We start from the raw sequence: 26,218 nt of genomic DNA on the forward strand, positions 1-26,218 counted from the left end.
CCCCGGGTGGTATTTCTTAGAGGAGATATATGTATGATTTCTTGAAACCTGTGTGTTTTCTTTTTATTTGAGAGAATTGAGCAGGGGAGGGGCAGAGAGAGAGGGAGAGAAAGAGAGAGAGAGAGAGAGAGAGAGAGAGAGAGAGAGAGAGAGAGAATCCTAAGCAGGTTCCATGATCAGTGCAGAGCCTGACGCAGGCTTGATCTTACAACTGTGAGATCATGACCTAGACAAAATCAAGAGTTGGATGCTTAACTGACTGAGCCACCCAGGCGCCCCAAAGCCTTTATGTTTCTATGTAAGGCATATTGTGGGGCTGCTTCCTTTCTCCCTCCCCCACCTTTATTTCGTCCTTTCCTTTCCTTTTCTCTGCATTCCTTCTCTTTTGCTTCTGGGAAGTGCTAATTATTCTCCAGGTCCTGCCCCTTTTGCACAGCCTTTCCAGAGTGAGTGGAAATTGTTGTGTTTGTTCTGAACCGGACACTCGCTCTGAGCCATTAACAACAACATTAGTAATAACAATAATAATTCTGTCACAAGAAGACAGTGATCTCAAGTTCCACGGCCCTTGATGGTGTTGCCTGGTGCCTCCCAGCAGCACCCACCCATGCTTTCGGGACGAAACTGGATTTGGAGGGGCGTGTAGGGGTCGGGGAGGAGGGCAGGAGGAGGGCTTGGGGGAGGGGGTGGTGCAGAAGAAAATCAAGACTGGTGGCTTGGGAAGGGGCCTGTGTGTCTGGCAGCTTGACATTTGGGAGCTGCAGGGTGACAGGGCAACCCTGAAGGGCCTGGAGTGCCAGGAGCCCGGCTGCAGCTGTCAGGGAGAGCAGGGGGACCCATCCCCGTCTGATGGACGGCTGAGCCGGCTGTCAGGGCTGCAGTGGAGAGCTGAGCAGCTTGCATTAGTCAAATGTCTGCCCTGGAAAGGATCATGCTCTCACCTTCCTGTCCTCGCGGGACCCTCAAGGATTGAGTAGGAAACACAATTGGAAAAGCTTTGCAGAAGATTTAAGAAAGAAAGAAAGAAAGAAAGAAAGAAAGAAAGAAAGAAAGAAAGAAAGAAAGAAGAAAGAAGGAAGGAAAGAAAGAAAAAGAAAGAAAAGGGAAGGAAGGAGAGAAAGAAGGAAAGAAAGAAAAGAAGGAAGGAAGGAAAGAAAGAAAGAAAGAAAGAAAGAAAAGGGAAGGAAGGAGAGAAAGAAAGAGAAAGAAAGAAAGAAAGAAAGAAAGAAAGAAAAGGGAAGGAAGGAGAGAAAGAAAGAAAGAAAGAAAAGGGAAGGAAGGAGAGAAAGAAAGAAAAGAAGGAAGGAAAGAAAGAAAGAAAAGGGAAGGAAGGAGAGAAAGAAAGAAAGAAAAGAAGGAAGGAAGGAAAGAAAGAAAGAAAGAAAAGGGAAGGAAGGAGAGAAAGAAAGAAAGAAAAGAAGGAAGGAAGGAAAGAAAGAAAGAAAGAAAAGGGAAGGAAGGAGAGAAAGAAAGAAAGAAAAGAAGGAAGGAAGGAAAGAAAGAAAGAAATAAAGAAAGAAAAAGAAAGAAAAGGGAAGGAAGGAGAGAAAGGAAGAAAGAAAAGAAGGAAAGAAAAGAAAGAAAGAAAGAAAGAAAGAAAGAAAGAAAGAAAGAAAGAAAGAAAGAAAAGAAAGAAAAGGAAAGCCCCAGAAATGTAAGGACATGCTAACATCAAGTAAAGAAGGCTGTGCTCCCATCAGCAAAGCAAGAGGAGGATGCAGAGAAGGAATTTCTCACTGTGGTCACTCACATGCAGGCCAAGGCCTTCTGTGTTTAAGGCAGTGCTCCCTCCACCTGCCGTGTGAGTGCTCCAGGAGCAGATGGGGCTCTGAGGAGCGTGGGGGTGGGAGTGGGGGTGGGGGGCTGGCAGTGTCAGCCCTGCGGGACGGTCCCACAGATGCTTCCTGGCTTTCCCCCCACCTTCAGGGGCATTATGATAAAGCCACCAGAGCAGGGTCACCATCCCCCACTGGGACCATTCCTGGAAATTTCAAGGGATGTGTTTCTATTTCTGTTTTCCTCATCGGCGGTTGAGAGTGGAGGGCAGGGACATTGAGAATCCCAGAAGGGAGTCTGGAAGGAGCCCCGGGAGGCCAGCCGGTGCCTGGGCTCAGAGGCACGTGGAGAGTGCTGCCGGGGCGTGGGTGTAGACGTTGTCCTTGGCTTCGCCCCGGATGCCCCCCCCCGCGGCTCTCTGCTGCATGGCTCGCCCCAGGCCTTCGGAGGCGAGGTGTAGGATGGGGCGCACCGGAGGAGGCTGGAGACAGGTGGAATATGCTGGGTCCTTGTCTCGCTTTTAGAAGGACAGCTTCTAAGTGAAGTTGGAGGGGGGAAAAATGGTAAACACAGACGGCGGGGAAAGGGGACGCTTGCCTTGCCGTGTCTGGCCTGAAACACGGTCTCCAGAAATCCTGGCGGCTTCTTGCCTTAGTTTTAAGTCTTTGCACAAACGCCACGGTCTCGGAGAGGCCTCCCTCACCATCTTGCCTGGAGGAGCACGCCGTCTGTAACAGTTCGCGACCAGCTGGCACACCTTCAGGTGCTGGGACAGAGCCCGGCTCACGCCGGGAACCCAGCGAGGACTCCGCTGTGCTAGGAACGCCGTGGGAATGGTTGGGCCTCCTCTTTCTCCTTGCATTATCGCTTCCTGGTGCTCTGTTTTATATCCGGTATTAGTTTATTGTCTGTCTCCGGAAGGAGAGTGCCAAGATTCAGGAGCCCAGGGGGCTGGGCTACTTGGACCAGAACCTGGCACAGTTCTGGTATACAGTTGATGCTTAATAAGAGTTTGCCAGATGCATGAAGGCGAGTGGCCTTCCAAGACAAAGTGGCAGAAGTCTTCCCTTCGCAGTGAAAAAGAGGGCCTGCGAGTTTCCAGCACCACGAACAACATGGGGAGCTCTGGGGCCCTGCCCGTCCTAAGTTGTTCTTTTTTTTTTTTTAATTTATTTATTTATTTTAACGTTTATTTATTTTTGAGACAGAGAGAGACAGAGCACGAACGGGGGAGGGGCAGAGAGAGAGGGAGACACAGAATCGGAAACAGGCTCCAGGCTCTGAGCGGTCAGCACAGAGCCCGACGCGGGGCTCGAACTCACGGACCGTGAGATCATGACCTGAGCCGAAGTCGGCCGCTTAACCGACTGAGCCACCCAGGCGCCCCCGTCCTAAGTTGTTCTAAAGTGTTCCCCAGCCTCCGCCTGTTGACGCTCGGCTGGATCACTCTTTTTTGGGGGGGCTGTCCGTTAGATGCCGGTACCACTCCTGTCCCCCACCCCACGCACACGGAGAAGAGCCCACTGCCAGTGTGCCCTGCCTGGGGGGCAAAATCACCGCGGTTGAAAAGCACTGTTGTCGGCTACACCCAGCTCTGCCCAAGCTGCACCTTGCTAAATGGGCCAAGTAACCAGCCTCGAGCATCTGAACGCTGTGGCATTTCTGCGCAACGAAGCGGCTCTTTCATTTGCTTTCCCCAGGTGCGCGTCAATCACGTTGTAAAAAGAAGGAAGACCAAGGCAGGAGAATCAGCCGACACAAGCTCGTAGCGACTCGTGTCTTTTAGGGCTGCGGTGGTTCCTCGATGTCAGGGTGAGGTGTAGAATTGGACATAATTAAAGCGTAGAAACAAAGAGCTGTGACGATATGGCCCACGGCACAAGCACACACACCAGCTGTCCCTCGGGGGTGCTGACAGGGGGTTTCAGCAGGGGGTGGGACTGGCCCTCTCGAAGTCCCTTCTGTCCCCATGATTCTGTCCATCTGTAGTGCCAGCCTTGACTGTGATATGCTGTGACAGGCTGCCTTGCTTTGTGCTTCTCCCAGTGACAGAGCCGGCGAGATCCTGTAGCCCCTAGGACTCCGTAAAGGGACCCGAGGACTCTAATGAGGGAAGCTCAGACACAGCCACGAGGCATCTTTGTTTCCCCTTTTAGAACAAGTTTAAAAAAAAAAAGGTGGGGGGCATCTGGGTGGTTCAGTCCGTTAAGCATCAAACTTAGGCTCAGGTCATGATCTCACGGTTTCTGAGTTCGAGCCCCGCATCGGGCTCTGTGCTGACAGCTCAGAGCCTGGAGCCTGCTTCGGATTCTGTGTTTCCCCTCTTATCTCTGCCTCTCCCCTGCTCACGCTCTGTTTCTCCCTCTCTCTTTCTCTCTCACTCTCAAAAATAAACATTAAAAAAATTAAAAAGTCCAGGGGCATCTGGGTGGCTAGGTCTGTTAAACATCCAACTTCGGCTCAGGTCATGATCTCACGGCTCGTGAGTTCCAGCCCCGCATCAGACTGTGTGCTGACAGCTTGCAGCCTGGAGCCTGCTTCAGATTCTGTGTCTCCCTCTTTCTCTGACCCTCCCCCACTTATGCTCTGTGTGTGTGTCTCTCTCAAAAATGAACATTAATAAAATAAAATAAAAATAAAATAAAATAAAATAAAACAAGGTTTAACGACTGTCGGCACCCTTATTAACGTGTATCATAGAGGGTGTTGTAAATAAAATGATTAGAATAATATCGATGTATTGGACAAGTGGGAGGACATGAGGGAGGGCTTATGTTTTCATTTGCAACCATTAATTATAAAGAAATAATTGAATAAGCGATCTGAATTATTAGATTCTCTTTCTGATTCCTGATCCACAGAAAACAGGAAGGTGTGTTTGTGTGTGTGTGTGTGTGTGTGTGTGTGCACACGCGTATGCATGCATGTGTGTGAGACACAGTCAGCCATAACTTTGGTGAGATTCCTTCATGAAAGAAGCTTAAGCAAGAATTTTAGCAGTTGCTTGTAAATGGATGCATTTCACTGGATCATCAGCCTTCTCCTCTCCCATATTAGAGACACATATTTTAAATGGAAACTTCTGTTTGGAACTACGTTTGCCTGGGTTTCAAAAAATATCTGTGTTTTTTTTTGTTTTTTTTTGCCCATTGCGATGATTCTACTCCCCTTCCCTTAGCAACTAGTATCAACATGTTTGGATGAAAGTGGAGGATGAAAGCCATTTTGGGGGGGACTTACCCATCTTCCTCATTCCCGTCGAGATCTTACACATTGTAAACTGTCAGCGGGGGGGGGGGGGGTTCCGTGGATGGCTTTGGAAGAGAAGGTTGGCCCCATTATGGATTCATTTATCTGTTCCTACTCGAATATAGCCTCCATGAAAAGCTGTGACTTTGTCTTGTTCCCCAAGTCTGCACGAAGTTGGCGGTAAATAAGGTTTTGTTACATAAACAGGGGGCTCAAAATCCAGACTTTGCCTGGTTGATGTAAAAACTGTCACATTAACTAGTTACAAAGCACAAGGGTGACATGGCTGTCTTAGGGTCTGTCTGGACTTCACACCAGATATGTTGGGTCCCCGGGACTGTCCCTGTTTCCTTCTTTTGAGGTGCTTTTGTTTGGCTCTCCTCCCCTTTTGATCTCATGAGAAACGTGAAGGTGGTCAGTTACCAAGAATGTTGACCTTGTTCCAGAGCGAGGCTGCCGTCTGAGACAACCTGCCATATTGGCTTCTTTCGACAGTTCAGGAACGGAGCCCCTTGTGCCGTTGCCTTGCAGTGATGAAGCGTGGGATGGGGCCCCATCTTTCCCAGTATGTGTTTTTCCCATTTCTAGGATCAGCATCGATCCTTGGACCCCAGAGTTTTTGTCATCCCGAAAGTCCCACGCCCAGAAAGTGAGTTGTCTTCCTTGTGAGCCGGCCTGGCCAGACATCTGGGTCTGGTGCTTTTGGTAGAGACCGGCCAGCTGCGTGGGCAGCTCTGAGCTGGAGGAGTCTGGGGGATGAAGGTCGTGGGGGTGTTACAGTGACATCACTGCTTCTTGTTTCAGGGTGCCGCAGAAGACCCCCCAACGGCCCTGGCACTGAACTTCGCCCCTGCGTTGATGAAGAAGTCTGACGCTGAGGGTCCCAGGCTGCTCTTCCCCGAGAGTGAACTTTCCATCCGGATAGGTAGAGCTGGGCTTCTTTCAGGCAAGCTCCCTGCAGACCCGGGGCTGAGTCAGGCAGGATAGGTGGGAAACGGCAGGTGTTCTGTCCATCCGAATTCCTCACCCCGCAGTTGGACAACGCTGAACTGGTGTCTGGCCCCATGCCTTCCTTTCTTGTCGTTCTCCAAACCACCTGCTTCCCGCACAGGAGCTCACAGTGCCTTTCCATCGTCTTTCCAGCTTGGCTGAGTGGGCAGGGACCCCTCTGATGGGACAGGGCTGGTCTGGGTCACAGCATCTGGCGTTTGTCCCTCCGTCTCCCCATCCCTGACAGACCCTAAATGCTCCTTTCCACTCGTGTGACTTTCATTTTTTTTTTTTTTTTGATTCATCTGGGAAACTGTGGATGTTTCTCTCACTGATTCAGTTTGGAGCCAGAAAACTCTTAAGGTAGAGGGAGTGCACTCCCCGAGAGGGATCTCATCACAGTTCATAAATCCCCAGGGGGGAGGTGTGGAAGGGGCTGGTGCCCACTGACAAGGAGTGGAAGGTGCACGGGCAGGAGTACATTGGTTTCTGGTGTCGGGGTAAGACTGCCCCTCCTTGCCCCTTCCTTGCTCACTCAGTCAAGGCATTTGGCCATTTAAGGGTCCATTAGCATGAGGAGAGGTGGATGCCTTTCTTTCTCTGGCCCCTGCCCTTCCCACTTCCTCTGTAGGCCACGGACGTGCAAAAGATATTGAGAACAGACACCTCCTCCCCTGCACAGAGTTCTCTCTCTCTCTCTCTCTCTCTTTTTTTAATTTTTACTTTTTTTGGTGGGGGGGGTGGACAGAGAGAGAATCCCAAGCAGGCTCTGTACTGTCAGCACAGAGCCTGATGCGGGTCTTGATCTCATGAACTGTGAGATCATGACCTGAGCTGAAATCAGGAGTCAGATGCTTAACTGATTGAACCACCCAGGCGCCCCCTGACGGAGTTCTCTCTTGAGTGAATTGGGCAGAAGCAGACTGGCTTAGTGATTCAAGGGAGAAAAGCCCTTTCACACTTCCGTGCTGGTATTTTAATTCAATCTTTTTGCCATGTGTAGGCTACGACGAATCTCTAGACCTCAGGGGGAGTAAATGTTAGAGCGATGCTGGTTCTCCGATCTGTGTTCAGACTGTGCCCTGCATGAATTATTCATGAACTCGAACATCTTCCCCACCCGGGTTGATCCTCTCTGCCTCTTACAGCTTCCTAGGGGGATGTAACCGGGAAGTGGAAACTCATCTAACATCAGCTCACGTACTAGAGGGCTTAGCACAGAAAAATCTGCCCCCTGCCTCCCATCACACGTGCCATTTGTACTCCAATCAGAGCGACTCAGGTGTTGTCCACTGTTCCTTTTCTATCGGGGAGTCACGAACTGTCCTCCAGGAAAGCTTGTCACTTTTTGTGCTGAACCGTGGGAACACGTGTCAACTCTTACTGGCCATACCGGGCTAGCACTCCTGTGGACCCCTCTGAAGACTTTACAAAAGTCCTGATTCTGAGCCTTCTCTAGGATGAAAAAGTTGACCAGATTTTATTCTATCCCATTTTTTTGGTTTTGTTTTGTCTTCAAGGCCACACAGGGGAAGGTTCAGAGCGTGTCAGTGAAAACAGTGTCAGTCCCCTGTGCTAGACCTTGTCCAGTGGGGCCGTGAGAACATAGAGCCATTGGGAGTAGGCCGTGCAGGGGGGCCTCCTGGGACCGTGGGGTCTTCTTGGCAACCCAGGGTGAAGCGGTGAGTGGGGGTGGAGGCTGTGGGGGAGGGAGATGAAGTCCTATCCTCTGCTCAGGAACGCCGAGGCCTGTTACCAGGCTACCTCCAGTCGCCATTGCTAACTGGTCAGACGCAAAGGCAAAGATCCCTTGCGGGGAGCACAAAGATGATTTGCCGAGACTGAGGGATGCCAGCCATCTCCAGAAAGGTCTCTCTGCTGCTCACTTGGACACGCCTGTGGATGTCAGGCAGTTGACAACCCTAAAACCGATAATGGCTATTTGCTGACTGGCCTCACGCAGATCAAGCCCGAATATGCATTATTTGTGCCATCTGGATGTGCCCTTAAGCTGGCTGTAAGTGCAACGTGGAGATCGGTTTAATGGGTGTTTAGTGAATAACATTAGCCTTTAAAAAATAATATTGGTGCCGCTGTTATAATGTCCCATAATTGGTTCAGCAAGAGGAAAAGCCAGAGAAGCCACACTGTGGGAGAGAAGATTCAGCTATTCTGAGTGGTGGTGGCCACCCCACGGAGCCGGGGAAAGCATTTATGAGATACTTTTCCTATTTAGCTCCTGGTGCCTAATGTTTCACGATGGCAACTCTTCTCAAGGCTGGGGATATTTTGGGATTAGCTAGACCAGAAGTTCTTTTAAAACCATCAATCAATCTCTCTCTCTTTCAATTCAGCTGTTTATTTCTCTCTCTCTCCAACTGGCTTTCTTTTAATTAAAAAAGTAATCACATGGATTAAAAACGGAGAAGTAATTTTTCTTCCAACTTCAACTCTTTTACGGTCCAGGCATCCATCTCAGACACACACACACACTCTTTCTTGTGGGTCCTTTCAGAAATGGTACGTTCATACGGTCGTGCTTGGCTCATGGTTTCGAACCTTGTGTTTTTCACTAAGCAATACGTTTTAGCCTTAGTTTCCTGGGATGCTCATAGATTCATGCCATTCATGTTATTGGCTATCATCTTACTTACTTAGTCCCCTCTTGATGGCCCTATAGGTTGTTTTCAGTCTTTTGCTTTTATAAAGAATGTGGCAGAGAGCATTCCTATACGTATACCTCTGTGGGCAGTTATGTTGTTGAGTAAATTCTAGATATTAGGTTAGAGGTTCTGTATATCGGGGGTCCATGAATGGGCACCAAAGGGTTCATGTACCTCTTGACATTTCATACATAATAATAGGTGTTTTTAGAAGGCAAAACTCCAAAACATCCATCTTTCTTCAGATGGTGCCATGACCCTGATGTTCATCTAGATCTTGGGTTTTTTCTGCCTCAACCTTACCCATTCAGCTGCCCAGTGGGATTTTTATTATTATTATTTTTATTGGCACTCCTTTTAGGCTAAAGAAGGGTAGTAAAAAGTGAATCGGTCCCTTCTTTTACTAATTGGTAGCTATCCATTTCAGTCTGTTGTTTGTTCTGAGGATGTTGAAACTCTTCAAGAGTGAGGTTTTTTGTTTGCTTGTTTGTTTTTCATTGGTCCATTAACATAGCAGATGGAGAATTGTCTGTAATTCTGTGTTATCGGTGGAAGGAGCAGGAATGGGTATTATTTTCCAGTAGAGAAAGAGACAGATTAAATTTGGGAAATTATTTAGTTATGACGTGGCACTTACTTTATTTTCTGTAAACCTTTCCAAAGCTTATTGGAGGGGTAAGTGAATGGGGACTTGAGTCAGGCAAGCATAAGCTGTAAGAAACTCCAGTTAGAAACAGATTTTCCTTTAGTGTCCTGTTCTTTCATAATGGGAGAAATCACCAGGCAGGAATAATTCTACCTAGACAGCCTGGCAGATTCGAAGGCATGTTTTACAAAGCGAAACCAATGCAAACCTAATGTCAAGCGGGTTATACGCTTGCCTGAGCTACCGTCACCAGCCCACCGGCAGCCTTTATTTGTTTGTATTATAGTCTAAAATGTCAAATTCCTTCTCGGTTATGCTACTGACTTGCTAGGTAGTACCCTCCTGTGGAGACAGAACTGATCTTGGGAGAGAGAATTTGCCCCTTCTGACTCAAGGTTCCCAAGTGCCTGATGCCCAGATTAGCACCTACCGGGCTGTCCGTTCACAACCGGGATGGAGTTCAGGTGTTCCCTGGTGTCATTCTCCCTCCTCAGGAACCCTCATTTGTCCACTGGATATCATGCTGTCCTCTTTTAATCTTGAACTCTCCCGTTTTCCCTGTTAAGCATCATCCCTTAGATGCCTCTGGGAAAACACTGGACAACACCGCAGAACATGGAGCTGTCCGGCAACCGACAGTGTTTTATTCCTGCTCAAGTGTTTGCATTTTTTTTTTTTTAACGTTTATTTATTTTTGAGACAGAGAGAGACAGAGCATGAACGGGGGAGGGTCAGAGAGAGAGGGAGACACAGAATCTGAAACAGGCTCCAGGCTCTGAGCTGTCAGCACAGAGCCCAACGTGGGGCTCGAACTCACGGACTGCGAGATCATGACCTGAGCCGAAGTCGGACGCTCAACCAACTGAGCCACCCAGATGCCCCTCAAGTGTTTGCATTTTAACTGGGGACAGTTTCTCCAGCTGGATGATGAACCTGTTCGTTGGATTTCCACACTGGTTGGCCTTTGGAGGATTATACTTTTAGGTAGCTGTGGGGTACTAGGGGAGGGCTCTATTCTCTTCCCCCTGTGCAGGGAGAAATCCCCTCTCGGAAGACAACTGCCTGTTCTCTCTGTGAGTCCATCCATGTGTATTCAACTCCCAGCTGCTAGATGTCCTTGGCAATGAAATTCCTTGTAGTAGCCTAATCCTAGGGAAGCAAAGAGGGCTTACTTAAACAGCTCCCAAGCTCCTGTGACAATTGCTTTTTTCTTTATTCTATATCTTCTGACTTTGAGTCTTCTTCAAAGGAGACGCTCCCTCTGTCACCAATACTTATAGGCAAATTCAGTAAACTGAAATCTATCAAGAGTCCAATGTAGCTCCTAGGAGAAATTCTGAGTGTTTCTTTGTAGTTAGGTCTCCAAAATAGTGTGGTTAGGGAAATCTCTGAGATGTTTATTAGTAGTTTTGACTTTTTATCAGTAAGATCTCTAAAGCTGCAAGAATAACTTCACAGTTTTTCCTGTAAGTTTAATGTCCTGGCATGTGGTTTTAGCAGTTAGACACCTCACCTCCCCTGTAATTGATTGATTAGGGAACACTTTAAAGTCTTTTCCTGGCCTAATTGAGAGTTGTCAGGGGCCTGGAAAATAGGCTGGCCCTGGCATTGTTACCTGCTTTCTGGACCGGGGCCTGCAACCTGGGTTTCTTCGTTAAAAGGTTGGGAATGAACCACACCTGTCAGCACATGGCAATAGCAATGTGCCACATCTTAATACAGGAAAATGTGAAAATATTTTGCAGAACGATGAAGAGCAAAGCATTCAACAAAAATAATTACCAGGAGCTCTCTGGCATCCTGGACGTTGAAGGAAATAAGGAAGTAATACAGAAACACCCTCTTGGAGGGGCGCCTGGGTGACTCAGTCGGTTATGTGTCTGGCTTCGGCTCAGGTCATGATCTCACGGTTCGGGGGTTCGAGCCCTGCATCTGGGATCTGTGCTGACAGCTCAGAGCCTGGAGCTGCTTCGGATTCTGTGTCTCCCTCTCTCTCTGCCCCTTCCCTGCTCACGCTCTGTCTCTCTCTCTCAAAATAATAAATATTAAAAAAAAAAAAAAAAAAAGAAATACCCTGTTGGACAGGGCTCTGCGTGGGGGTATGAGTGACTGTTAGCATGTCCCAGCTCCTGGAGGCATTACTGGGTGGGTCCATTTTATAGATTCTTTTGCTTCTGAAGACGTTATGTTTCACCTGATAGTTAACACTCAAGTGTTGCTTAGCCTGTGTGTGCGCCTTCTTCTAAGGGAGGCAGTCAGTTTGGGGAGCGCATTTTCACGAGGCTTAGAAGCAATAATGGCACTTGCTTACACTTGTATAAATCTGCTCGGGCTGCCATAACAAAGGACCACAGACTGGGTGGCTTCAACAGCAGAAGTTTATTTTCTCCCTGTTCTGGAGACTGGAAGCCTGGGGTCAGGGTGTCTGCAGGACTGGTTTCCTCTGAGCCCTCTCTCCTTGGTTCGTAGGTGGCCGCTTTCTCCCCTGAGTCCTTCCCTCTCTGTGTGAGGTGTCCTTATCTCTTCCACCTAAATTGGATGAGAGCCCACCCTAATGACCTCATTTTAACCTAATTACCTCTTGAAAGATCCTGTCTCCGAATACAGTTACCTGCTGGGGTACACAGGTTAAGGCTTCAACAAAGGAATTTGAGGGGCACATGCTCAGCCCAAGGCGGCGCTTAACAATTTTTTTTTTTTTTTAATTTTTTTTTTTTCAACGTTTTTTATTTTTTTATTTATTTTTGGGACAGAGAGAGACAGAGCATGAACGGGGGAGGGGCAGAGACAGAGGGAGACACAGAATCGGAAACAGGCTCCAGGCTCCGAGCCATCAGCCCAGAGCCTGACGCGGGGCTCGAACTCACGGACCGTGAGATCGTGACCTGGCTGAAGTCGGAGGCTTAACCGACTGCGCCACCCAGGCGCCCCAACAATTTTTTTTTTTTTAAAGTCGTCTTCCCGTGGATGGTAACCAGTCTAAAGGAACACCAGGTGGCAAACGTTTCTTTCTGTCTTTTAGATTCTCTCACGGTATTTCTGTCTCCTCATCTGTTAGACTCATAGCCGGATGGGCTGGGAACATAGAGAAAAGGGTACAAAAAAGAACTGAATGAATTTGAAAAGTTACTAGGAGTCAGCACCAAGAAAGAAAGTTAGGGGATTTTAAGTTTGATCTTTTTTTTTGTATTTTTTGAATGTTTATTTTATTTTTGAGAAAGAGAGTCAGAGAGAGAGAGAGAGCACACAAGCGGTGGAGAGGCAGAGAGAGCTCCAGGCTCCGAGCTGTCAGCGCAGAACCTGATGCAGAGCTCGAACCCACGAACCGTGAGATCATGACCTGAGCTGAAGTCAGGCACTTGACCCACTGAGCCACGCGGGCGCCCCTAAGTCTGATCTAAGGCTGCTGGCAGGTGTGGCCATCTATGCCAATGAAGCTAAAGGGGTGGAACGCAGCTACCCGCTGCCGTCATCCCACGAAATGAGAGATGGCTTTGGGGGAGATCAATATTAATACACAAGTAGACATGCAAACATGCTCTCCTGACAGTATTCACCTGCTAGGGCCGCATACCGCAGACTGGGTAGCTTAAACAACAGAAATTTATACTCTCCTGGCTCCGGAGACCAGAAGTCTGAAATTCGTGTCCTCGGCACCACACCCTCTCCGGAGGCTCTGAGGGAAGATCCTTCCTTGGCTCTCGTAACTTCTGGCGGCACTGGCGTTCCTTGGCTTGTGGCCGCACCGCACCAGTCTCTGCTGCCGTTGGCACCCGGCCTCGTTCCTCGTGTGTCTGCGTCTGATTCTCCATCTCCCGTAAAGACCCCGGTTGCTGGCTTTAGGACCCACACTAATCCAGTATGGCCGCCTCTTAATTACATCTGTACTCACGCCTCTGTTTCCAAGGAAGGTCCCTTTCTGAGGTTCTGGGTGGACGTGAGTTTTGGGGGGACACTTTTCAACCCAGTGCACTGACCAGTCCCCCTTCGTGATCAGTCCGTGACCAGGCTCTGGGAACTCAATTAGCATGGAGGGGCTTGTTTGTCAAGCAGAAGTGAGGGAGAGGGGAGAACACGAGAGGAGACAGGAGGAGGCTAATCCTGGCAGTAATAAAAACCCATTTAATTCATCAGGAGCCTTTGGAGCAGCTGCTGGGGCTCTTTGTTTGAAATATTCATGAAGTGTCTACCGAGGAGTTAGGGATACAGTCTCCTTATGCAAAATTTAACATTTGCTGGGCTAGCAGGTTCTATCATATTTATAAGAGTTCTGACACATTCATTTCAGCTCATAAGTCTATTAAACTGGGAAATACGTTTTTAATATGCTTTTGGGAAACAGACAAGTGGCTTGGGCAGTGCCAGCCCCCATTAGCATAGTCCTGCCAGGCTTTTATTACCCAGAGATGTAGGGGGCTGATGCCAAAGCCAGGCGACCTGGGCTCTCTCCATGTCTTTTTGTGTTTTGGTTTTCAGATGTTATTTTTTGCAGAAGCCCCTTAAGCTGGAGAAAGAAGCACAGGGTGACAACATCGTTTGTTTATTTATCGTTTTTCTTTTTGCCTGTTAGGGGAAGTGCCCGAGAAGGAATGGAAGCTGGTTGTGAGCCCATAGAACTGGGAAGTGCCACTCACCGAGACAGGCAGCCTTAGAGAAGGCAGGGGCTGATAGGGGAGCATCAGGAGTAGGGTTTGAATCCATGTAAATCAACAACAGCGAGGCTAGCATCTGGGATGGGGTCAGTGCAATCTCGCCTTAAAAGGAGTCTGTGATGAGCTCCATTCGACCTGGGCGTCCTTTGTTAGCACGCAGGGTCTGACCTCCTCTTTTTCAGGGGGTGCACACTGCAGTTCTGTTCTCCTTTCCTCTGTCTAGTGCATTTCCCTTCCGAGGGCCAGAGAAAGTAAATAGCGCCAAGTGTCTTAAAACTAATTCAGTTTGTCTCAACGAAACATGATTTCAAGGGTTGTGGCATTTTGGAGCTAGAGATACTAAGGGACGTGCCAATGTCTTCCAGTTGACGATCCCAGACAGAACTAACTCTCAGGACTCCTGGACTCCTTGATAATCCTCAACTAATTAATCATCAGCCGGTAGGGGAGGCAGAGGTGTTCACTGGAGATGGCAGGAGAGGTTGTATAAGATGTCTTTTGCAGCTCTTAGACACGGTGGGTCAGACATCTGCTGTCTTTCCTAGCAGATGAGGCTCCCCTGGTGATTTTAAGGCACCGATCCTCAACAAACCTCAGTAAAGTTTGCTCAAGTCAGCCTTATTAGTAAACATTGATTATGTTCTTTCCAGTAGTGAAGCTCCTGTTGTACATATAGAAACAATTAGGAGGGACACCTGGGTGGCTCATTGGTTGAGCGTCCGACTCTTGATTTCGGCTCAGGTCATGATCTCACAGTTTGTGGGATCGAGCCCCACATCAGGCTCTGTGCTCATGTTGCGGAACCTGCTTAGGATTCTCTATCTCCCTCCCTCTCTCTGCCCCCCACTCCCCACAACTTGCACTCTCTCTTTCAAAATAAGTAAACAAACATTAAAAAAACAATTAGGAGGCACAAACCCTCAAGGAGATTCAAATCTTCTTGGAAGACAAATAGGCCATTTTATATAGTTCAACAAAACATACGCAAGCTTTTGACAATCCCGTAAGTGGGTCTTGAATATGTCCTTGGTGCTCCCCCACAGCACCCTTCGTTTTGAGTTATTTATTTTTAGATAAGGAGTAGGGTACAGTTTGAGGTTCAGCTTCTTTCATATAGATGTTCAGTTGTTGCAGCACTATGCGTGGGAAAGACCGACCTTTCCCTATTGAATAGACGTTGTGCTTTTGTAAAAAATTAATGGACCATATTGGTATGGGTCTGCGTTTGGACTCTGAGTTCTGCTTTAGTTTATGTGCCTATCCTTTCACCAGTATCACACTCTTTTAATTATGGTAGGTTTATCATAAGTCTTGAAATCAGACATTATGCATCCTCCCACTTTGTTCTTTTTCAAAGTTGTTTTGGTTATTCTAGCTCCTTTGCCTTTATATAATTTCAGAATCAGTTTGTTAAAATGTACAAAGAAATCCTGATGGGCTTTAGGCTGGGATTGCATTGACTCTGTAAATCAATATGGGGAAAATTGACACCTTAATAATTTTAGTCTTCTATTTCATGAACATGGTATATCTCTCCATTTACTTATATTGTCTTTGACTTCTTTTGTCAGTGTTTTGTGGTTTTCAGCATGTATATCCTATACATATTTGGTTAGATTTATACCTAAATATTCCTTTTATGGTGCTATTACAAATGATACTGTATTTGAAATTTTGACTTCTAATTGTTCATTGCTAGCTCAGAAATATAATAGATGTTGTGTGTTAGTCTTGTTCCTGTAATCTGGCTGAACTCATTTATTAGTTCTGAGAGTTTTTTTGGTAGATTCCTTGGGATTTTCTCTGTCCTGTCTGTGAATAGTGACTGTTTCATTAACTTCCAGCCAATCTGTATGCCTTTTATTTCTTTTTCTTGACTTACTTGCACTGGCTAAGGCTCCTAGTACGTTGTTGAATAGGAGTCATGAGAGGAGGTATTCTTGCCTTATTCCTAATCTTAGGGAGAAAGCATTCAGTCTTTCACTATTAAGTATGGTGTTGTCTATGGGTTTATGGTAGCTGAAAGGCATACATATTTGAAAAGCCACCAGGTTCCTAAGAGATGTCAGAATACAGAAATGGTATAGAGCAGGCCAGAAAATAGGTTATATGGTACAACTTGGCTTGGATTCTGACTCAGCCCTTGGGCAGCTACAAGACCTTGGGCAACCTTCATAACCTCCTTTTTACCCTCAGCTTCTCTATCTAAAATGGGGATCATAGTAATTACCGCATGGAGCTGCTATGTAGATGGACGTGGATGATGCGTGTAAATGCTTAGGACAGCACTCAGTGCTTTGTGTGCCCTCAATGAATATTAGTCATCATTATTCTATCTGGAAGGCAGGAAAAATGGCCCCAGAGCTCAGGGTGCCTGGATGTGGGATTTTTTTTGGCACAGACTATGGAGATTTTGCTGCCCCTATTAAAAAGTACAGAAACGGGAGCCTGGGTGACTCTGTCAGTTAAGCATCTGCCTTCGGCTCAGGTCATGATCTTGTGATTCATGGGTTTGAGCCCCATGTCAGGCTCTGTGCTGACAGCTCGGAGCCTGGAGCCGACTTGAGATTCTGTGTCTCCCTGTCTCTCTGCCCCTCTCCTGCTTGTTCTCACTCTGTCTCTCTCTGTCTCTCTCTCTCAAAAACTAAATAAAAACATTAATTTTTTTTTTAAAGTACAGAAAGCTTTCGGGTTTGTATGTGGATTCTCCAGTCATTGAGCACATTTGGGTCTGTAATACTCTCAAGGTGCTCAGACAGATGTACAACATTTACATTTGGTCCAGTTTAGGGACAGAGGAGCCACCCTGGAAAAGAACAGGTGATCCTTAAGCTGGAAGAAGAGGTTTCTCATGGGGAAAAGAAATCCCTAAAGAAATTAAAGAAGCATAAATGTATCGTTAACGAAAAATATACCATAAGATAGATGTGAAACATTATAGAGAACCAGAAGGTGAGGAGGAGAGAACGTGTGTGTGTGTGTGTGTGTGTGTGTGTGTGTGTGTGTGTGTGGTGAAGAGCAAGGGGCTAGAGTCAGGGTGCATGGTAGGTGTGGGAGTAACCTGGGCTCACGGTTCACTAGCATCAGAATGGACTTTCTCCATCTTTACTTTTTCTCTGCCCAGGACATAGAACAAGGTCTTAGATCAGAGAACGAAAGTTGATGGGATAAGCTTTGGAATTGTACAGAAGGCTGAGCTGCCCATCACTGGAAGGATTCAAGCACAGGCTAGGGGGCTAGTGGTCAGGGAAGTTATAGAGGGGCTTCATGGGCAGTGTGAAACTTTGGGCTGAGTAACTTGCTGAGGCCCCCTTGCTGCTCCAGGATTGCTGGACCCTGAGCCTACCAAGAACAGCTGGGGGAGGCCTCCTCTGCCTGTCTGCCTCAGTGGACCTGAAAGTCTGGGACAACGGCTTCTGGTCTGAGATCCTGGAGTTTGTGAGTGGGAGCTTTGGCACAGGCTAACGGAAGCAGCATGGGTGTGGCCATGGGGGGCTGCAGGTGCCTTCTCTGGGTTCAGCTACGGGACCTGCTGGGTGTTGCCATGGCAACCTCTCCCCTCCTTTCCCCGCTGTTGACCAGTACCTCTGAGTGTGGTGAATCCCTGACCCCTTGTGTGGTTTCATCTCATCCTGTCTCTTCCCTTGGTCTCTCCATCTCTCCTGGTGTCTCTCACTCACCTCTCTGCGTCTCACCGTCAGAACCTCTCTTTTTGCGCCCACACCCCTTCCTATCCCATCTGTCAGGGGACCTGCGTGCCTGCCTTCCCTCCTCTCTCTCTGAGACAGCAGTGAATCTGCTAGCTTCTCCCTTGCTCCAACTGTGGGCAGCCTTCGGAGAAGCCTCTCGGTCTCTGTTGGGCCCGGTGGTGCCCCCGTGGCCCCAGAGTAGCGGTTCCAGGGTGCTGCAGCAGTTGGAAAAGCTCTTCAGAGACCCTTGCTTCCCTGTGTGTCTGGAGATCCATGCGGGCAGATTCCACCCACCCCTCTTTCTGGAGACTCTGATCTGGGTGAAGTTCTCCCCCAGGCCTTTGCTTTGGGTTGGCTTTGCAGAGCAAGAACCCATCAGCTACACTGCTAATTAAACTCATCCGGGCGATCTGTTGTCAGGGTCCCTGCCTGCCATGCATTTGGGGCGGAGCCCCACGAGAGTCTAGACACCCTTCAAGTTTATTATGGAGAACCAACCTCTCCTTGGAGGCATCATCTTTCTTAGCGTCTGTCTTGGTAATGATGCCTCAACCCGTCCGTCATCCAGCCCAACTTGATTAGAGTTATTAACCACTTAGTGTCAAAATATCCTTGCTTCCTGTCTGCCTGCCACAGCCAGGGGATAAAGCTTTGCCATGTTAATTTTCTTTTTTTGCAGAGTCTTCTGATCCAACATTATTCCACCTGAGGAGTCTAATTGAACCATGCGTCTCCCCTTGGCGCTCTCCCCCTGTCTCGGCCTGGAAAAAAGCACTTAGGAATGAGGGTAGATAGACTCTGTCCTGGCATCTAACGGGATTCTATTATCTGACCAAGACTTCAGGGCCGATTTTTGCTAGTGATTGGATTTCACAGTCCTGTCGCTCAGCCAGTTTCCAGCACTGGGCGAAGGGAGGGAAGCCTTCGAGGATGCGCCGTTTAACAACAAAGGGAGGGGACCGGAAAGACTGCAACCAGGACGAGATTGAAACGGCTCTCCCAGAACTAACGAGCTGCTTCTGGCCTCCCCGCTGGCCTGCTGATGGGAAGCCGTGGGCTCCAAAAGCTTGTTTAAGATTCTGAATGCAGAAGGCTGGACCGAGGCAAGTTTTGATCATACGACCTGACCAGCAGAACAGGACATTTTAACTGCAAACCTGTGCTCTGAAAGTCTGGTTAGGAGAGGGTAGCATGGGGCTGTGGGGCTCTTGCTTTCCTTCCACCCTCTCTCCCCTTTTGTTCGGTGTGCAAAGGCAGAGGCATTTCAATATGCCATTGCATTGGGCACAGGGACACAGACAGCCCACACTCTTTCACCTGGGAAGGGACTCTTCACCACCGTGCATCGAACACGCTGATGTGTCTTATCTTCTCTGCACAATGTCTTCCTTGAACCGATTGGCAATTATCTTCTTTTTTTTTTTTTTCTAATGTTTATTTATTTTTGAGAGAGAGAGAGAGAGGGGAAGGGAGGGAGGGAGAACCCTGAGATCATGACTTGAGCCGAAGTCAGGCGCCCTGAGCCACCCAGACACCCTGGCAGTTATCTTCTTTGATCTGTAGGGAGCTTAACAGAAGTGAAATCCACAGTTTCCAAGGATTCCAAGACCCCTGGGACACCGCCGGAGGGGTTAGGAGGGGAAGTGAGTCGCCTGCTAGGACCATCAAAGGGGACTGATGCCTGTTTTCCTACCCTTCAGAAACAGATACGCCTCTTAAAATGTCAAATTTCAGTATTTGAAAAATTGTAAATTAAATAGAAATGTTGGCTCAAAAGCAGGTAGCAATTCTTCTGAGGTTTCCGTGATGTCTGTCTAGATGCTCTGAAGTAGCTACTTACCTCTTACGTGGTGACCCTCGTATGGTGACCCCTTCCCCCACCCTAACCCATCTTCCTCAGAACATCTGTCTTGACTGTTTTGTGGGGAGGAGACCGCCCGAGCACCTGATGAAAACCATACAGTGTTGGGTTATTGGCATTTGGGGGTGGGATGGCTCTTTGTGGTACCACATTACATGTTGCTTTGTGCCCTGGTCCCCAGCCGCTCTAAACCTGGAGTACCCCCTAGTCTGTGTGACAGTGGGGCAGAAGTGCCCCAGACATTTCCAAAGGCTCCCTGCAGCACTGTCCCCAAGGGAGCAGGAAAAATAGGACAGGGTGGGTCTCGCACAAGCCTGCCAACTCAAAGAGTTTGAACTGCAGCCCAACTTCTGTTGCTGGAGGTGTCAGCCTGGGTCCAGGCTGGGGCTGCCCAGAAGAAGGGGCGCCTCCCGAATGTACCGAGCGCTCTGTGGGCCACCTGCCGTCCTGCCCTCGCCCCTGACGAATAACCCCTGCTGGAGACCCTCTCCCCAGAAAAAGCACACCTATATGGGTTCTCACACATTTTTACCTTCGATTTCTAGCACTTGGGGACTGGCCCAGCACGGTGCCTGGCACACACCGGGAGCTAAAGGCATGTCTGTCGACTGAGCAAAATAAAACCCATTTATGGTTCTATCTGGGGCCCAAAGACCCTTGGTGATGAGCCCCAGATGCATGCACTTCCCTTCCTTTGTATCACCTCCGTCTCCAGGGCATTGTGGTCTTGTAGTCATGCTTGACGTGCAGACGGTGGGAAGTGGCGAAACATCTAAGGACGTTCGGGCCGCGAGACTGTATCGGACAGATGCAAAGAGGAGAGACACTGAAATCCAGCAGATAGGGAAGCTCAGTTTTTCCCCTTCGCAGCCACACCCTAGACTTTTTGGATGTAACAACTATACTCTCTGCTTTCCCCCACCCACTGCCCTGTTTGGGCTCCTCTTTTCTTCCATCCCATTCTCATCTCCTATCCACACTTCTTAATGGGATGTTTTGGAATTGTGTGCTATTCTAGGAGCTTGGAGTAAGACTTCCTATTATTGTTTGTTTCTTTTTTTCTTTTTTATTTTTTTTAATGTTTATTTTTGAGAGAGAGAGAGAGTGTGTGAGCAGGGGAAGGGCAGAGAGAGAGGGAGACACAGAATCGGAAGCAGGCTCCAGGCTCCGAGCTGGCAGCTCAGAGCCTGACGCGGGGCTCCAACCCGTGAGCTGCGAGATCATGACCTGAGCTGAAGTCGGACGCTTAACCAGCTGGGCCACCCAGGCACCCCTGTTTCTTTATTTTCCCACCAGGTTTCTGATGGGGTAGGACTGGTCTTGGTATTGTAAAGATCCGTTGTTTTCTTTTTCTTTCATAAGGCATTTGCATGTTTTTTTTTTCCCCCATTAGTTCATTAAATTCATTCATTCCATGAAGCCAGCCACTCTGGCTAAGTCTAAGCCAGGAACTTGGTCTCTGCCTTCAAAGATTGTGGGAGAGGCAGATGCCTAAAAACAAGCCATTACACAGTAATTACAAATAGTCATACTGCAATTTTGATGCTTGATTTCTTTCATAGTCTCCGGAGGGTGGTTACATTGTCTAGGAAAGAACCCGATCATTAGACCTGGGATCGTTTTCTTTGCAGGAATTTTATCATTGTTTTTGGATCAATGAATGTTCAGGAGTACATCAAATTCAACCTTCTTGAGAATCACATGGTTTCTTCCTTTATCCACCCATGTTCTTTGGACCAAGGCGTATGGTCCAGGATGATATTGCAAATACTTCCTTTCATTGATATTCTCTCTGTGTGTGTATAAAGGGGGAATGAGGGCTCCCCCGTGAGTGTGTGTGTGTGTGTGTGTGCGCGCACACACACGTTTGCATGCATATGTGTGCATGTTGACATATTTACTTCCTGATAGAATCAAATATTGCTTCATGTAAGTGATGAAATTGCCTATTGATTTCATAGACTATTTAGACTCAATATACTTTGTTTCCTGAAACCTGATAGGAAAAGGAAAGGTAACTGCTCACCAGATGCATACTAACATGCTTGTGGAAGGGGGAACGCGGTTGCCGTGAGGGATTGACATTCCCACTGGTTCTTGGCAATGAATGCTCACTTAAGAAATATGTGTGCTACTTTCTGTAAAGCTTTAAAATCACCAGGTTTTTAAAAAAAAATTTTTTTTTTAACGTTTTTATTTTTGAGACAGAGACAGAGCATGAACGGGGGAGGGGCAGAGAGAGAGAGACACACACACAGACTCAGAAGCAGGCTCCAGGCTCTGAGCCATCAGCCCAGAGCCCGACGCGGGGCTCGAACTCACGGACCGCGAGATCGTGACCTGAGCTGAAGTCGGACGCTTAACCGACTGAGCCACCCAGGCGCCCCAGGTTTTTTTTTTTAAACGGTGTTTCTGAAACTCATGGGCTGCCTTCCATCATCTTTAATGAACATCACTATGAGCCTCTTTAGAATGTGTGTTGAGACGTGTGTATACGAGAACACGGTGACAGGCTTGGGAATGTTTCAGCGAACACTGGTTCAGATCGGGGGTAGGGGCACCAGATAATGTCACCTGCAGGAAGCTTTTCATTCAGGGCTCTCTGTGTGTTGGTTGCTGTTCAAATTGGGAAAAATGGTCCCTTCCATCCAGTGACTCGCATGCTGGCTCACATGGGGCATTTATTTGCTACCAGAAGACTTTGAGGCTACTCTTCACTCCAGCCCCGTCTGCAGGGGCCCCCCCGGGGAGCTGCGTCAGGAGCAAAATGAACCACTAGGGCCCGCGTGCCCCTGAGTGCCATTCTGAGGTGCTCAGTAGTCCCCTTTTGGGTCGAAAGTAACAACTGATTACAAAGCAATAAAACCAATATGTGAACAAACACTATAGAACTCCTCTGAAGGGGAGAGTTTGGCCCCCTCCCCTCCGGAAGTGATCCCCAATTGATCCCAATTTGGGATGATGGCGTTTCTCCAAAGGCTCTTGGGAGTTCTTAGGAGGCTTCTCTGGGTTGATTTACAACCCAAATTAAACAAAACAAAACAAAATGCTCCCTCCCCCCAAATCAGTCTGGTTTTGTTTTGGTTGGGCATGATTTTAGCAAAAAGGGCCTTCTCCAAACCGTTTCCTTCCCCCCAGGACATTTAAAGTAATGATCCCAAAGTCAGAGGGGTTTGCGCTCCCTTGTCCCTGATGCTCTGCAGGGCTCCCAGGGGGGCAGCGTTCACTCGTGCCGGGTTTGCAGGACATTTTCTCATGTCTGTTCGGCCTTTGTGGCGTTAGCTGGCCTCCTCCTGGTCTCTGGAGTTGTCGAGGTTGGTGAGAAGAGACAGAAGGACAAGTTCTAGGTATGGTTTCTTGTCCAAAACATGGCTGGTTAAAAAAAAAAAGTAGATTAAAAAAAAATCATGGTTTGAACTCTTGTTTTCAGTATTATTAAGTTTCACCGCTCGATGACTCACAGAGATGAGGGCACCTGCTCAAAATTTGAAGAAGCATTTGTCTAGAGCAAACCGTGCTCTGGCCTCCTTCCCGGGGAAGATGAGGACATAAAGACCTGCGGGCCCACATATGACCCCAGGCACATTCCTAGCGTGAGATTTGTGTACTGACCAGACTTCTAGCATCGGCTTCAGCTCTCTGAGTGTAATAGGCTGTACCTATTCGGCTCCGCCTTGTACCAAGCAGCTCTCCAACCTCAGAGGCTTGCAACCACAAAGGTGTATTTTGCTCCCAGGTTACGTGCAGGCTGCAGGTTGGCTCTTCTCCTTCTGGGTCCCCGCTGAGGAAGCGTCCCCTGTCAGGACATGCCTGGTGTCATGGTGGAGGGGAAGAGTAGGAGAGCTAGTGGAAACCTGCCGTGCCTCGTAAGAATTCTCCTTGAGTGTGGTTTCATCTCCACTCATGCCCGTTGCCCAGCAAATCACATGGGAATGCCTGTCCTTGTGCAGGGAGGTGTACTTGACCTTTAGGGAGGCACCGCCAGTCCACGTGGGATGGAAAAATCCTCTGTAGGGAAGAGAGGCATGACTAATTGTGCAGGTAATACCCTTTGCCACAGTCCTCCCTCTCGGTCACAGATAATCACTTTCGTTCGTCCTATACACAAAATAAATTCACTTCTTTTTTTTTTTTTAATTTTTTTTTTTTTAAGTTTATTTATTTTTGAGACAGAGAGAGACAGAGCATGAACAGGGGAGGGTCAGAGAGAGCGGGAGACAGAATCGGAAGCAGGCTCCAGGCTCTGAGCCATCAGCCCAGAGCCCAACGCGGGGCTCGAACTCACGGACCGCGAGATCGTGACCTGAGCCGAAGTCGGACGCTTAACCGACTGAGCCACCCAGGCGCCCCAAAATAAATTCACTTCTGACCCAACGAAATGTGCCTTAAAATTCTCATCCAGTCATGGAATTGGCTGTGAATTGCAGGACCTTATGGTAAATTTCGGACACCTTCGTCAGGTCTAGATCTAGCCGCTCTTGATCTGGAGACGCACCAACTGAAAACAGTTTCCTGTCCTCATGTCTGACATGGTGGAACGGGAGCAGGTTGAAGCCTCCTGCTCGGAAGGAGGAAGGATGGAGGCCACATAGCCATCACTGCTACATGTCAGTTCTGAAGTCCCACCAGACAGACATGTGAGGGTTCCCTACCCGGAGCATGGGGCATACTCCATGAGTGGGTCTGTTTCTGCGCCCTGCAGGAAGCTCCAGTGTTCTCCAAGGCCCTGGACTTTTCACTTCAGGAGATCCTTCCTTCTTGACGATTCCCTTTGGGCACATCCAAAAAGAAAAAAAAAAAAAATAGTAGAGCGTATCCCTTCCTTGGGGACTAAGCAGCTTCCCTAGCCTGCTTCCCGCCTGTAGAATATTTGGGACTCCTAAAGTTGTTTCACGTGTTCAGTGGTCACCGTCTGTTCTGTGCCTGGGTAGTGGCCCTTTTGGTGGCATAGCTCATTCTAAATCATTTTCAGTTTTCATTTTCACTTGATCTCAGTTATTCCATGGGCCAGTAGCCACACCCACATTTCTACGTGAGATAATCCTTTCCCAGACACACCCCGTCTCTAGGTTTAATTCTAGGCACTTGGAGCTCATCAAGTTTTGGTGAAACTGTGCCACTAACCACTCTTCCTGCAGACATTGCATCCAGGTAGAAGGATTTGCCGGGTGGCGGGGGGGGGGGTGTATTTTAACCCATTTATAGGTCTTACCGTCGTGTCCTTGGTTTTGTGTGTGTCCTGAGGTTAGGTCTTAATCATCTTTCCTTCTGAGAGCATTTTCTTTTTCTTTTTCCTTTTCTTCTTTTTTTTTTCTTTATTAATATGAGATGAGAAACAGTTGCAACTTCCAACTTTTTAAGTTCCAAGTTTTCTCGATTTTCTTTTCTTCTCTCCACCCTACTGGCAGTCAGCTAATACTTTTCTGACCTCTTCTCTTTCTTGTAGCACTTTGTCAAATGCATAATGACTAAAGCACGTTTTGTAGTGCTCTGTTTTATGACCTTTTCACCCAAAGCCATGCAGTCAACCTTGATGAAGCAGCATGTGTCTCAGTGGCTCACAGCGTGTGTAGGCTGCAGATGGGGCGTGGTTCTGCTCTGCATGAATTCTTTTTTTTTTTTAATTTTTTTTTAGCGTTTAATTATTTTTGAGAGAGAGCAACAGAGCGTGAGTGGGAGAGGGGCAGAGAGAGGTGGAGACACAGAATCCAAAGCAGGCTCCAGGCTCCGAGCTGTCAGCACAGAGCCCGACGTGGGGCTCGAACTCAGGAACCGAGATCGTGACCTGAGCCGAAGTCGGACGCTTAATGGACTGAGCCACCCAGGTGCCCCACTCTGCATGAATTGTTATTCTGAAACTCAGGTGTGAGGGGCAGTCCCTGTTGGTCACACCTGGCGATCCCTCTTACACCGTCTGCCTGGATGCTGTGTACTTCACATCCAGTCCTGTTACCCAGGCAGCTCACATGGCCAGCCCTGACGATGGGGGAGGAAGGGAAGCGGAGACAGTCTATAACTTCACATCACATGGCATTGAGCGGGGCTGTATAATTCTCCCTCAGCAAAGGGGAGGATTGAGTAATTGTGAATAAAAATTACAGTCTATGACGAGGCCTATTCTTCGTTCATTATAAAACAAGAAGAAAGGTGAATGATGACACCAGAGCTTACGATGAAGTTATACCCATCTCACCAAATAAGCAAGATTTGGGAGAGGGGGCAGTTTTGTGTTTTCTTGGAGAGATTTCTTTCTGGTGATGATTTTACTCACTGAGTTCCTAAAAACTCCTCGAGGGAGTGGCAGCATATTCATGGTGTTTTCATTCAGTGCAATGGGTGTTTTTTTCTTAAGACCTCTGTCTCCTCACCCTGGACAGTGCACTGCCCCACCCGACCTTCCAAGACTTTCCTTTATTAATTCTTTGGTAATAGGTCTGTGTTTTAAGACTGACAAGGGATCAAACACCTTTCGTCTCTAACTCCCCTTTCCAACACAGAACTCTGTGTGCTCCCGATCGTGAAATCCCACTTAAATGGTTGTTTGTGGAAGCGAGAGGCAGCTGTAAAGTTGATGGGGAAAGAGACAGTCGGTGGAATAATACGTGTGAAACTCTGCTCTGGACATTTGGAGATTTGTTGGAACCATTGCTCCTGATGCAAAGCCAGGTGCTTCTGTAGGTCCTTTGATACCC

General features: G+C 48.0%; 1 protein-coding gene across 8 annotated transcripts in view; it reads left to right on the forward strand.

Moving 5' to 3' along the window:
* The window catches only part of SLC39A11 (solute carrier family 39 member 11), a 428,283-nt gene that overhangs the window by 179,120 nt on the left and 222,945 nt on the right, over positions 1-26,218 (forward strand). For 6 of the 8 annotated variants that reach the window (XM_058705004.1, XM_058705012.1, XM_058705010.1 and 3 more), the window contains one exon: positions 5,830-5,971. In XM_058705004.1, coding sequence (XP_058560987.1) covers positions 5,830-5,971 — 142 coding nt within the window. The remainder of the gene's footprint in view (positions 1-5,829; positions 5,972-26,218) is intronic. The other 2 variants (XM_058705005.1, XM_058705009.1) reach the window with 1 other exon arrangement.

This window comes from Neofelis nebulosa, chromosome 16, assembly GCF_028018385.1.
Source record: "Neofelis nebulosa isolate mNeoNeb1 chromosome 16, mNeoNeb1.pri, whole genome shotgun sequence".
NCBI lineage: Eukaryota > Metazoa > Chordata > Mammalia > Carnivora > Felidae > Neofelis > Neofelis nebulosa.